The sequence below is a fragment of the Gossypium hirsutum genome, chromosome D08 (assembly GCF_007990345.1).
Source record: "Gossypium hirsutum isolate 1008001.06 chromosome D08, Gossypium_hirsutum_v2.1, whole genome shotgun sequence".
NCBI lineage: Eukaryota > Viridiplantae > Streptophyta > Magnoliopsida > Malvales > Malvaceae > Gossypium > Gossypium hirsutum.
Window position 1 is genome coordinate 61,402,543 of NC_053444.1, and position 10,743 is coordinate 61,413,285.

At 32.9% G+C, this 10,743-nt stretch overlaps 2 protein-coding genes across 2 annotated transcripts; both read right to left on the bottom strand.

The window, feature by feature from the left end:
* Positions 1-6,458: 6,458 nt before the first annotated feature.
* On the bottom strand, positions 6,459-7,177 carry LOC107941294 (histone H2AX). Its single transcript, XM_016874852.2, has 2 exons — positions 6,876-7,177; positions 6,459-6,776 (listed from the first exon to the last, which is right to left on the bottom strand). Exons 1-2 carry the CDS (start codon positions 7,083-7,085, stop codon positions 6,555-6,557), a joined length of 432 nt encoding a protein of 143 aa, XP_016730341.2. The 5' UTR covers positions 7,086-7,177; the 3' UTR covers positions 6,459-6,554.
* Positions 7,178-8,212: 1,035 nt separating this feature from the next.
* LOC121219910 (protein VAPYRIN-LIKE) lies at positions 8,213-10,058 on the bottom strand. Its single transcript, XM_041098663.1, has one exon. The coding sequence runs from the start codon at positions 9,725-9,727 to the stop codon at positions 8,315-8,317; it is 1,413 nt and encodes a 470-aa protein (XP_040954597.1). The 5' UTR covers positions 9,728-10,058; the 3' UTR covers positions 8,213-8,314.
* Between the last annotated feature and the right edge of the window lie 685 nt (positions 10,059-10,743).

Consider the following 10,743-nt stretch of genomic DNA (forward strand, 5'->3'; position numbering starts at 1 on the left):
TTTTCTAGAATAATAATTTTGAGAACCTAAATAAGTTAATTAATGATTAAAGTTTATCGTACTAAAGCATTTTTTATTATTATTTTGCTTTGAAAAGGTTTTCAAATATCAAATTTAGGTGCTCTAACATGAAACTAGTTATGCTGTAATAAGATTTTAATTTAACATGTTTAATTTTTTAATTTAACTTGAATAATTTCACTCGATTAGACTCGACTTGAATTTCATCTCACTCGATTCGATTAGAAAAAAATTTCAAATCAAGTTAGGATGATAAAATAGGACTAGTCAACTCAATTAACTCAAAAAAATTTCACTCAATTCGTCTCACTTCGATCGAACGCTCACCCCTAGCAAGAGGACATGGGTTTAAATGCGCTGAAACGCATTATCCTCTCATTTAAGGGTTCGGGGGTTATGAGTAGCTCTAGACATTATATATATATATAAAGCATATATGATAAGATTAATGTAAAAAAAGTATTTAAAATTTATATTTCATACATCAAAGTATTAATAATGAATTACAATAAAATAATTTTTATTATAAATTAAATCGATATATTTTTTATATATCATAGTATTAATAAATTTAAATATCATTTAAATGAATATTTTATCTTTTCAAAAATATTTCTTGTTAAATTAAAATTTTTAAAAATGATATTATATCATACTTTTTAAAGCAATATTAAAGTAATGTAAGTAAACTGTTGTTAAGCATCTATTAGATGGCATTATATATATAAAGCAATAATTAAAAACTAAACTGCAGTAAAGTATGATGAAGCATGAAGTCAAGGCCACAAATCATTTATTTTTAAAGTCTCAATTAAAAATTCAAAGTGTTGCTCACCCATGCCACTTTAGTCATCATGAAGCCTTTCTAGGGCAGAGGGGCTAAGCCTATATAAAGAAATTAATCACCTTTGTCAAAGTAATGTATTAGTATGGTTTGGTGGATCATTTCGAATTTATTTATATTTTTAATTATTTTTTTATATATTTTTGTTGATGGGTCGACCTTTTCGAAAGATATTTTTAAAGTGTTATCCATTAAGTAGTTAATCGATTTCTCAATAAATGAAAATATTGTTCTTTGATAGAGGCTTTTGTGCGTCAAAATGCCAAGAGCACATACCCAATAGGCCTAATTCGTAAAGTCAAGAATGCATTGATTGGTGATACTTGTAAGTAGGGGTGTGCATAATTCGGGTAAAACCGAAAAAATTCGGTTAACCGACCAAATTCGGTTAATCGGTCGGTTAACCGAATTTTTTCGGTCGGGGGTTGGTTAATTTTTTTATGATTTTTCGGTTAATGGTTAATTCGGTTCGAAACCGGTCGGTTAACCGAAAAAATTAATAAATAAAATTATTCAACCCAGCCCAAACTCAATTACCCAACCCAATAAAACTAAAACTAAAACTAAAGTTTACCAAATTACCCAATCCAATAAAACTAAAACTAAAAGACAACCCAATTTACTAAAGTCTAAAACCCAATTTACTTTAATAATTTATAAATTTTTTAAATTTTAAAAATAAAAAATAAAAAAATTCAGGTAATTCGGGTATTTTTCAGTAATTCGGTTAATTCGGTTAATTCGGGTAATTTTTAACCAAAAATAAAAAAAATACATACTTTTTGGTTAATTCGGTTAACCGACCTTATTAACCGAAAAAATTTCGGTTCGGTTAATTTTTTTTAAAAAAAAATCGGTTCGGTTAACGGTTAAAAATTTTGGAAGGCCGGTTAATTCGATTATAGTAATTTCGGGTCGGTTAACTGAATGAACACCCCTACTTGTAAGATTCAGAAATGATGTCAATATAAGACATTTGAATAATAATTAAGCAACATATTGCGCCTTCAACCATGATATCACTAGGGCAAAGTACAATGGCCAAAGTCCTCGAGGAAGACAATACATTTGATTGTTGGGGATCAATCAACTATCTAGTAGACAATACTTGGAATAAATTATATTATTCTAGTTAAAAATAAAGTAAATATCATATATACATTCGAATGTATCTTAATTACATCCATATAAATATATTTATATGTAAATATAAGTTTTAAAGTTATTAATTAAGTTTAATAATTTAATTTAATAACTATTAATTTTAAATTTAATTATAGAAATTAAAGTAGTTAAAATAAAAAATATTAAAAGTTAGATTTAAAATATTAAAATTTTGTGTCAATAGGTATTGGCTGAAACGGGCTGAAATATGTCAAAATTTTAACCGAGAAAACATAAATTATTTGGTATCGATTTAATACTATATAGTTGAATAATTAGGGAAAAGTTAATTTAAAGAGGTTGGAATTTTGAAGTAGCCACAAAAGCCCTTTTCTTAGGCTGATCATAAAGGGAACAACTTAAAAACCACTTTGATTCTATTCTCTGCATCCCAAAGGAAAGATGGTCCTTTTGGGTTTTAATTTTCCAACCAAACATTTCGCCTTCTATGATCACCCTCACGATCCTTGCTGGCTTGTCAAAGTTCTAAACAACTTTTAGTCCCCATTTTCATTTTCAAACATTAGCTTATTGGGTTAATATTTAATGTATTTGTTGATATCCGGTTCACTTTGTTTAGAACAAGGCGGAGAGCCATCTAGTTGGGTGGCTGAAGTTAGAGGTGAGATGAAATAAGTAAGAGAAAGGAGGGTGAAAGAGAGTTGGAGAGGAAAAATTGAAAAACTCCCTTTTTAACTACATCTTCGAATTTTATATATCATTTTTCTCTTAGCCCAAGGTGTCACGTGTCAATCTACTATTGGTGAGTCAAAGGTAAGTGGCCAATTGGTCTGATGATATGCACCTAGGTAAAGTGTCGTTATGATGCGCTTTGAGTCATCTCAGATGGGATGTAATAATAGAATTTTCGCGAGGCAATTAATGAATGGGGCTCGCTTATCAATAGCAAGTCTTTATAAGGGCCAAGGCTCCAAAATTTTAAAAATTCTCATTATACTTTTTATTTTTATTTTTATTTTTTGAAAATTTTAGTTAAACTCTTAAATTTTTTTTAAAATTCTCATTAATCTCATGAAAATTTAATTAAACCTTTAATTTTTTTTTAAAAAAGTTCTCATTAAACCCCTAAAATATTTAAAACTTTTACTAAACCCCTAAAAACTTAGTCCCGGGATCCACCACCGTAGCTCGTTGTTAAACAATGAGTTTTCACGAGGAATTCCTCTTAAGGGTCTATTCATACCACTCATAGGGTTGACCCTCCGATCCGTCCGAATGGAGTGTAACAGTATGGTATATCAGAGAAACAAATGAAAGCATATATCAATCTAATTTTTCTTTGATATAAAATGTTATCAAAAAAGGGAGTAGGATTTATAGATGCAAGTGGAGGGGTCAAAAACATGAATACCTTGATCAACCTAGCTTGGAAATGTTAAGCTGTACGGTATACGCATCGTAAAGGAAAGGAAAGCAATGCATTGTATTCCTTCCATTGCCAATCAAATACCACCTAATCACGTTGTCCCCATTTTTTTAATAGGAAAGAACATATCTTGACAGGCAGGAGATATATATATATATATTCCAATTTTATAAATTCTAATATAAGTTTAGGATTGAGAGAAATACAAATTGATATGTCTTAATCAGCTTTATTTCATATACACCAATTAGCACCATGGAAGAAGAACCTTTCTTTATTTGTTTCAAACAAGCAGATGATGATAGTTTAATTTCTAGATTCTCAAAGGATTAACTCACAAATTATACCTCACCTTTTAAAGAAAACCGTTGACCAATCATATGGAGCCACGTCAATACCCATTTGTTATTTTCTAATATTTATATTAATATTAATCAAAATAATTATGTTAACATTTAAAAAATAAAAATTTCTCTCCCCAAGAGAGAGGGAGACGGAGGGGAGAGAATCTTTTATGAGTCGGACCGAATTCGGACATAAACGTAAATAGACCTTATCATAAAGTCAAATATTCGAATTCAAGCTAAATAAGAAAAAATAACGGACAAAGATGATTAAAAAATTTATTAAAGGACAGAAGGGAATAATTTTTAATTTTATTTATTTATTTCACAATTTCATTAAAGAAACAAATGGCCAATGATTTCAAAATTTTGATACCTTTATTCTTTAACTCTTTAGAATTACAAATATTTTATTTTCTCTAAAAACACCTTTTTGCTATTTTGTAAGGTGGGTTAGTCACAATATTATATTAGGGCTTGTAATGTAATATTCTGAAATGAAATTAAAGTAATTAGATTCTCAATATTCTAATCATTCACAAAAAAGTTAAATGATAAAATGAGATTCTTAATACTCTTATTTTTTCAAGTATCAAAAATAATCGTGATGAAAATTGATATTGTTGGTTAAAACTATGATAAAAGTTCCTCCAAGGGAGGAGTACAAGGACGAGATCACAATAGTGTAGAGGAGGCCAGTTCAACTAAAAAGGTCGAAAGTCAAAACAAAGAGAAGAGGACAAACTAATTAAGGAGACAATTGCTCAGATTAACTTTAGGGTACTAAGAGATTGATCCCTTCTTCGTTGTTCATCAATGTATTTATAAGAGGGATCCCCGTATTCATTAATGTGGCATGGCACAATAAACGTTCAATCCCATCAAATGTTTGACAGAGAAGTCAACGACACATCTAGTGCTAACACATATCCGAGTGATAGAGGAATAGCCCCATCTTTCCCGAGTCAAACGAGAGGTTATAAAATAATCTTCAATGAAACATGTTCTGAATTTTGATTACGGCAAAAGGTTTGCCCTGACGGAGAAGATGAAGAAGCGCCTAATTCTTTCTAAAATAACTGGCATAAATACAAAATTTTGGGGGAAATGTCGCCATGATGAAGCTTAAACAATGGCATCAATTCCAAGGTTTAAAATGGGTAATCTCAACCCTTACTCACATGTTTAATATTTATAGTTGAATACAATCAAATCCTTAATCAGCTTGGTAGCCACTCACCAACCAAACTACTTTTTTTGGAACAGTTTTCCAAGTTAAGGCACTTTTATTCAGTAGGAAATGAACGTATAAATGATAGGTAGCCGTTATTTTGTTTGAGAGCTATGGATAATGAAAAAAAAAACAATTTGAGAGCTATGGATGAGGAAAGAGAATATTCAATTTAATCAGGTTGACCATAATTTTTTAAGCTTATATTTCATCAATAATTTAAATATTTTAGTCCGAATTAATTTTTAATTTTTTGGTTTTTTAGCTTAGTCCTACCAAACACTGCTTTTAATCAAATTTCTAATGACCAAACAAACAATTCCTCAATCTCGTCCCATAAAGCACAACCAAATAAGATAGACTGATGATGATTAACTCCAATGTAAGGAACAAATAACATATCATAAATAGGATCAAAACCCATAACAAATTTTGAATTCTTGAATTGGCATTCTTCGAAGTAACTAGACATTAATTGTGCATCTTCTTTTTTTAAGGTCATTTCAACTCCAACAATAAATAATTTTGAATATCATACTTATTTAGACTTACGCATGAGTCATATAATCTACCTAACCCAATTGACCTAACTTAACATGAATTAAACTTAGGCAAAGATTTTTTTCCCCTAGCCTAACCCAACCCAACCCAATCAAATTTTAAATTAAATATTTTTAAAACATATTTTTATTTTAAATTTAATTATAATATATATGTTCCCAACCCAACCCAATCAAATTTTAAATTAAATATTTTTAAAACATATTTTTATTTTAAATTTAATTATAATATATATGTTAATATACTATTTTTTTTAAATAATAATGAGCTATTTGAACAAATCAAGCTTAAGCTCAAATTTGAAAATTTTTAAATTCAAGTCTTAATCCAACCCATAAACATATTTATATTCAATTAAACAAACCACTAGATATCTTCCTTTTAAGGGTGTAAAAATTTTATAAACAAAAATCAATTTTTTTACCTGTTCAGTTTCATTAATACCAAAGTTTGATTTAATTTATTTATTTGATATATTTTCTGATATTTTAAACCAAATAAAACTTTAATTACTAAACTTAAAACCCATTTACCAAAAATAAGCCCCGCGATTGCAACTCACTTGCATAACTATGATGTACAAGTCCCACGATTACCTGCAATGGTAAATTCCTGTATAAATTTCAAGAAGTACCAAGACCTTATCACCCCCTAGCTCCACCCTTGGAAGAAACCATTACTTTGTACACATAGCTTAGAAGTTATAAAAGATCCAACCTTTTAACCAGTGAGTGTAGTTTACATACAGTTTATCCATTATTAATTCTAGGAATCAGCGTTGGGGGAAAGTTTTATTTATTGTGCCATTTAGGTAGGTTACGGTCAGCGTTGGCGGAAAGTACTTCCAAGGGAAATGATGAAAATATATGAATCACCCAAGACAAAGGAGAAAAGGCACAAAAATGCTTACAGCAAAACTCAATTCAACGATTTCATTACTAGGAATGATATTTGCAATAACAGGAACCTAATTTCGTTACATACTATGTTACACAAAATTACCTAAAATTCCTGAGAAGTGGAACCGGTCTCTACTTTACCTTTCCCGGCCTTCCGTGACAATAGACTTTGATTGATATTAGGCAAAACACCTCCGTTCGCAATCGTCACACCTCCCATCAGCTTGCTCAATTCTTCGTCGTTCCTCACTGCCAATTGAATATGCCTCGGGATGATTCTGTTCTTCTTGTTATCTCTTGCGGCATTTCCAGCCAATTCCAAAACCTGTAAAGATCAAAGAATTGGTACATAAGATCACCTAAATCCCTCTTCAAAACCTTTAGAATTTCACATAAATCAATGAGGAATCTCAATTTCACAAACCTCAGCGGCAAGATACTCGAGAACGGCGGAGAGGTAGACAGGAGAGCCAGATCCAACGCGCTCAGCGTACCGCCCTTTCTTGAGGAAACGAGCGACGCGGCCAACGGGGAACTGGAGACCAGCCTTGCTAGACCTGGAAACGGCTTTGGCCGTTGGCTTACCTCGGCCTCGGCCCCGACCTCCTTTGGCTGCTACGGCGGCTGAGCTCATGGTTGCAGATTTTTCAATTTTCTGTTTCGAAGGAATAGAGACTTTTGAAACGTTTGAAATTGATTTTGGAGGGAAGTGGTGAGATTTGATTTCGGCGGTTTGGGGTCTATATAGGAAGGAGAAGCTGCGTTCTGATTGGTTACTTGGGTTTCACGCGGATCGCCAAAGTGGATCACCGTCGTGGAGATAGGTGAAGGACCTGTGATTTGATTGGTTATTTTGAAATCAGTAGGATCCCCAACGTGGAAAGGTATATTTTTTGTGGGACTTGCAATATTTTAGGTTAGGCGGGAAGTATATAGGAATGTTACAGTGAAGATAACTTTATCATTTTAGAAAATATGTTGGCAGAAAAAATTTTGATATGATAATTTATGAGAATAAAGAGATAATTTTATATTGATCGAAAAAAATTTTATATTCATTATCTTATTTTATATAAAAAAAATATCAAAAAACACAAAGTATTTATCACAACAATTTTTAAGTTGAAACAGGGAGAGTCTAAATGTTGTTTTATCTCTAAATTCACTCTACACAATGTGCAAATGATAGTGATTTTTTTTTTGTATAATAAACAAGCTTAGCTATTGCCGGTCCGAAGGACCCTCAGATAGCCCATCACCGACTAAATGTCATCTTCCAGAAGACTACGGATGTAGCATGGGGGCTCATCTTATCCCAGTAACCATCCACCATGTAGTCCTCGAATAACACCCTCTATAGTCACTCGATACAGGTGGTTATAAGGGATCCATCTTGTGCTTGTTCTAGCTATACCCAGAAAACAGAGAGCTGCTATGGACCTTTCCCTCAATCATGCAAGGTTGCAGCCATTTTATCCATAATGGTCCTGATGCCAAGTCTTGGATAATCTCTTCCGAATTTGTTTGACCAAGACAAGAGGTGTCTAACTGGAATATTAACCACTACTCTGACTATGTGTTAGCTAAGTACAATCGAGATAACTTCTTAATACATTACTCGGGCAACATACAATGTCCACACTAATAGTTATGTATATTTAATAAAACTGTCTGTTTAAGCTTTGCTTAAAATTGTTAAATGTCTTGGTTTTTACTTTAAACCAAGGAAGAAGATGAGATCACTGAACCAAGTAAACACCATTGGCTAAATCCCATATTATACAGTGAAAAATTTTACACAGCTCTGCACATTTCAAAGCTAAAAAAACAACCCCAAAACAGGCAAATCATCAAATCTATCAATCACAAAGGTTGAACAAATGAACCACGATAACAACAATGATTCTTAGAACAATCTGACTTCAAAGCCACCCCCATACCAATACCTTTAAGGCACTTCACATTAGCTTTAGCCCCATGACCGATCAACATCAAAGCAGTCTCAACATGCCCCGCCTCCACCGCGCGATGCAACGGCGTGTACCCGTTGTTATCAACACCGTTAATATCACCACCGTAGCTAATCAAAGCCCGAACACACTCGGTTTTACCTTTGAATGCCGCCCGATGTAAAGGCGTCCACCCGTTCTGATCCTTCCCGTTCATGTTCGCCCCCTCGCTGATGCAACTCTTGATCCCATTCACGTCTCCTATCCTCGCAGAACGGTGCAACGCGTCACCTAAATGCAATGGATCATACACGTTCGACCGGTCGTTTTCGACTGCAAGCGCAAAAGCGGTCTTCCCTTGTCCGTTCAATGCGTATTTGGTATAATTGGATACTTCCAACAGGCATTCCACGGCGCTTAAATGACCTCCCAGAGCGGCTAAATGAAGTGGGGTGCATTTATTGACGTCTAAAACTTCAGGGTCCGCACCTAGTGATAAACAGAACTTAATCGATTCGGTGTGCCCGTGAATAGCAGATATATGAATTGGGGTTCGGCCATTGAAATCAATGGAATCAATCAGATCCATGTTTTTATAACCTCGAAACAGAACATCCATCAAATCGACTCTGTTTTTTGCTGCTGCATAGTGCAAGACATGGTCAACTGTGTTATCAATTTCACAACCAGCTGAAATCAAGGCATTGACGACATCAACATGTCCAGCTTCGACAGCTAGGGAGACCAAAGACCTTCCTTTATCATCCTTGTAGTTCACATCCCCACGGTGGTCGATCAGTGTACGGACCAAACCAACTTTCCCTGAAACGACAGCGGATTTGAGCAGCACCGTGAGTTGGTCCCCGAAACACCCGGAAATCGCTTTGTTGCACCAAATATCCATATCCGTCATCTGGGTATTGCTCGAAATGAGGTGTTGAATCACGTGGGGACCGGTGAACGAGATCGGTAAAGTAGCGTCCTTGAACACGTGAGGTCCAGGCTTGGAAAACAGACGGCGGAGATCGTCATGGTGCGCTTTCCCTAAAGGAAGCATGGTGGTTTTGACGGTAATAGCATCGGGAGGGTTTGTCAAAGGAGGTTGATCCGACGGCTGGGAGAAGAGAGTATAGGTTGAAGATGAAAGGGGTGGGATTATTGAAAATTGGTTGTTGAAAGAGAAGAAAGATGAGTTCTTTGTGGATAAACAAACAGCTACAGACATGGTGTGCATGAGATTCGTTAAAGTGAAATTCGTAGTGGTTTTTTGGCCTTCCATGAACACTATTTCGACTTCTTTCACATCTACTTTCACTAACCTGTCCATTGAATAGCTAAGTTCAGCCTTTTTCTCAAGAAAGATTTATGAAAGGTTTGTTTGGTTGCCGAGAAAAAAAAATGAAGATGCAAAAGGAAAAAAAAATGGAATTTTATTATTTTTATTCGTTGTTTACTTTTATAATAAGATTTGTTGTTAATTAAATGTTGAAATTGCTGGTTTAGGTTTGAATGGTGGGAAAAATGGAGCAGGTAAAGGAAAGACTTTGAAAATGAAAACAACATGAAGAAGGGGTCGTTGTCTTGGCGTTCTTAACCTTTTGACTGAGTTGCATTTTGTAACGTAATCATGAAGGTCGGATGTTGGGGGTTAAATTTCATCAACCATCCTCAAACTATCGTATTGATTTTAAATTGATCCATAAACTTTAAAACGTTCTAACTGAATTTTCAAAATATTAATATTTTATTAATTAAATCTTTCTATCAACCTAGCCTAAGATTTGGGTATTGAATGTTCATTTAGATTTTTCATTTGGACATCTGGTATAATGACAAAATCAGGATAAAACATCAGGGATCTAAGCATGAAATCAATGTGTTCTGATATCAAATAGTTTAAGTTTCATTTTGGTCAAAATTATTTGTGCATTTCAATAAAATTCTATTAATGTCACCTTATATCATCGTGTACCAATTGATTTATGATTTTAATATTTTAAATTAATTTCAAATATTTTTATATATTTAAAAAATATAAGAAAAATATCAATTGAAAGTTAAATTGTAGTTAAAAATCATATATATATATAAAGTTAACACATATGATTAATTTAAAATTTGAACAAAATTATAAATAAAAAAAATACATCAATGAAAAAAAAGTAGACAAGATCTTACAATTTTACATTTTAATACAAATTGTCATATGCTACCATACCAGGGGAAAAGGAAAAACGAAAAGCAAAAATCACAAATGTATATCAACTTGGTGAATGTAAAAACGAAAAAAATAAACAAAGAAGAAGATAGAATAAGAAATTAAAAATTAAAAAAGTTGCTAAA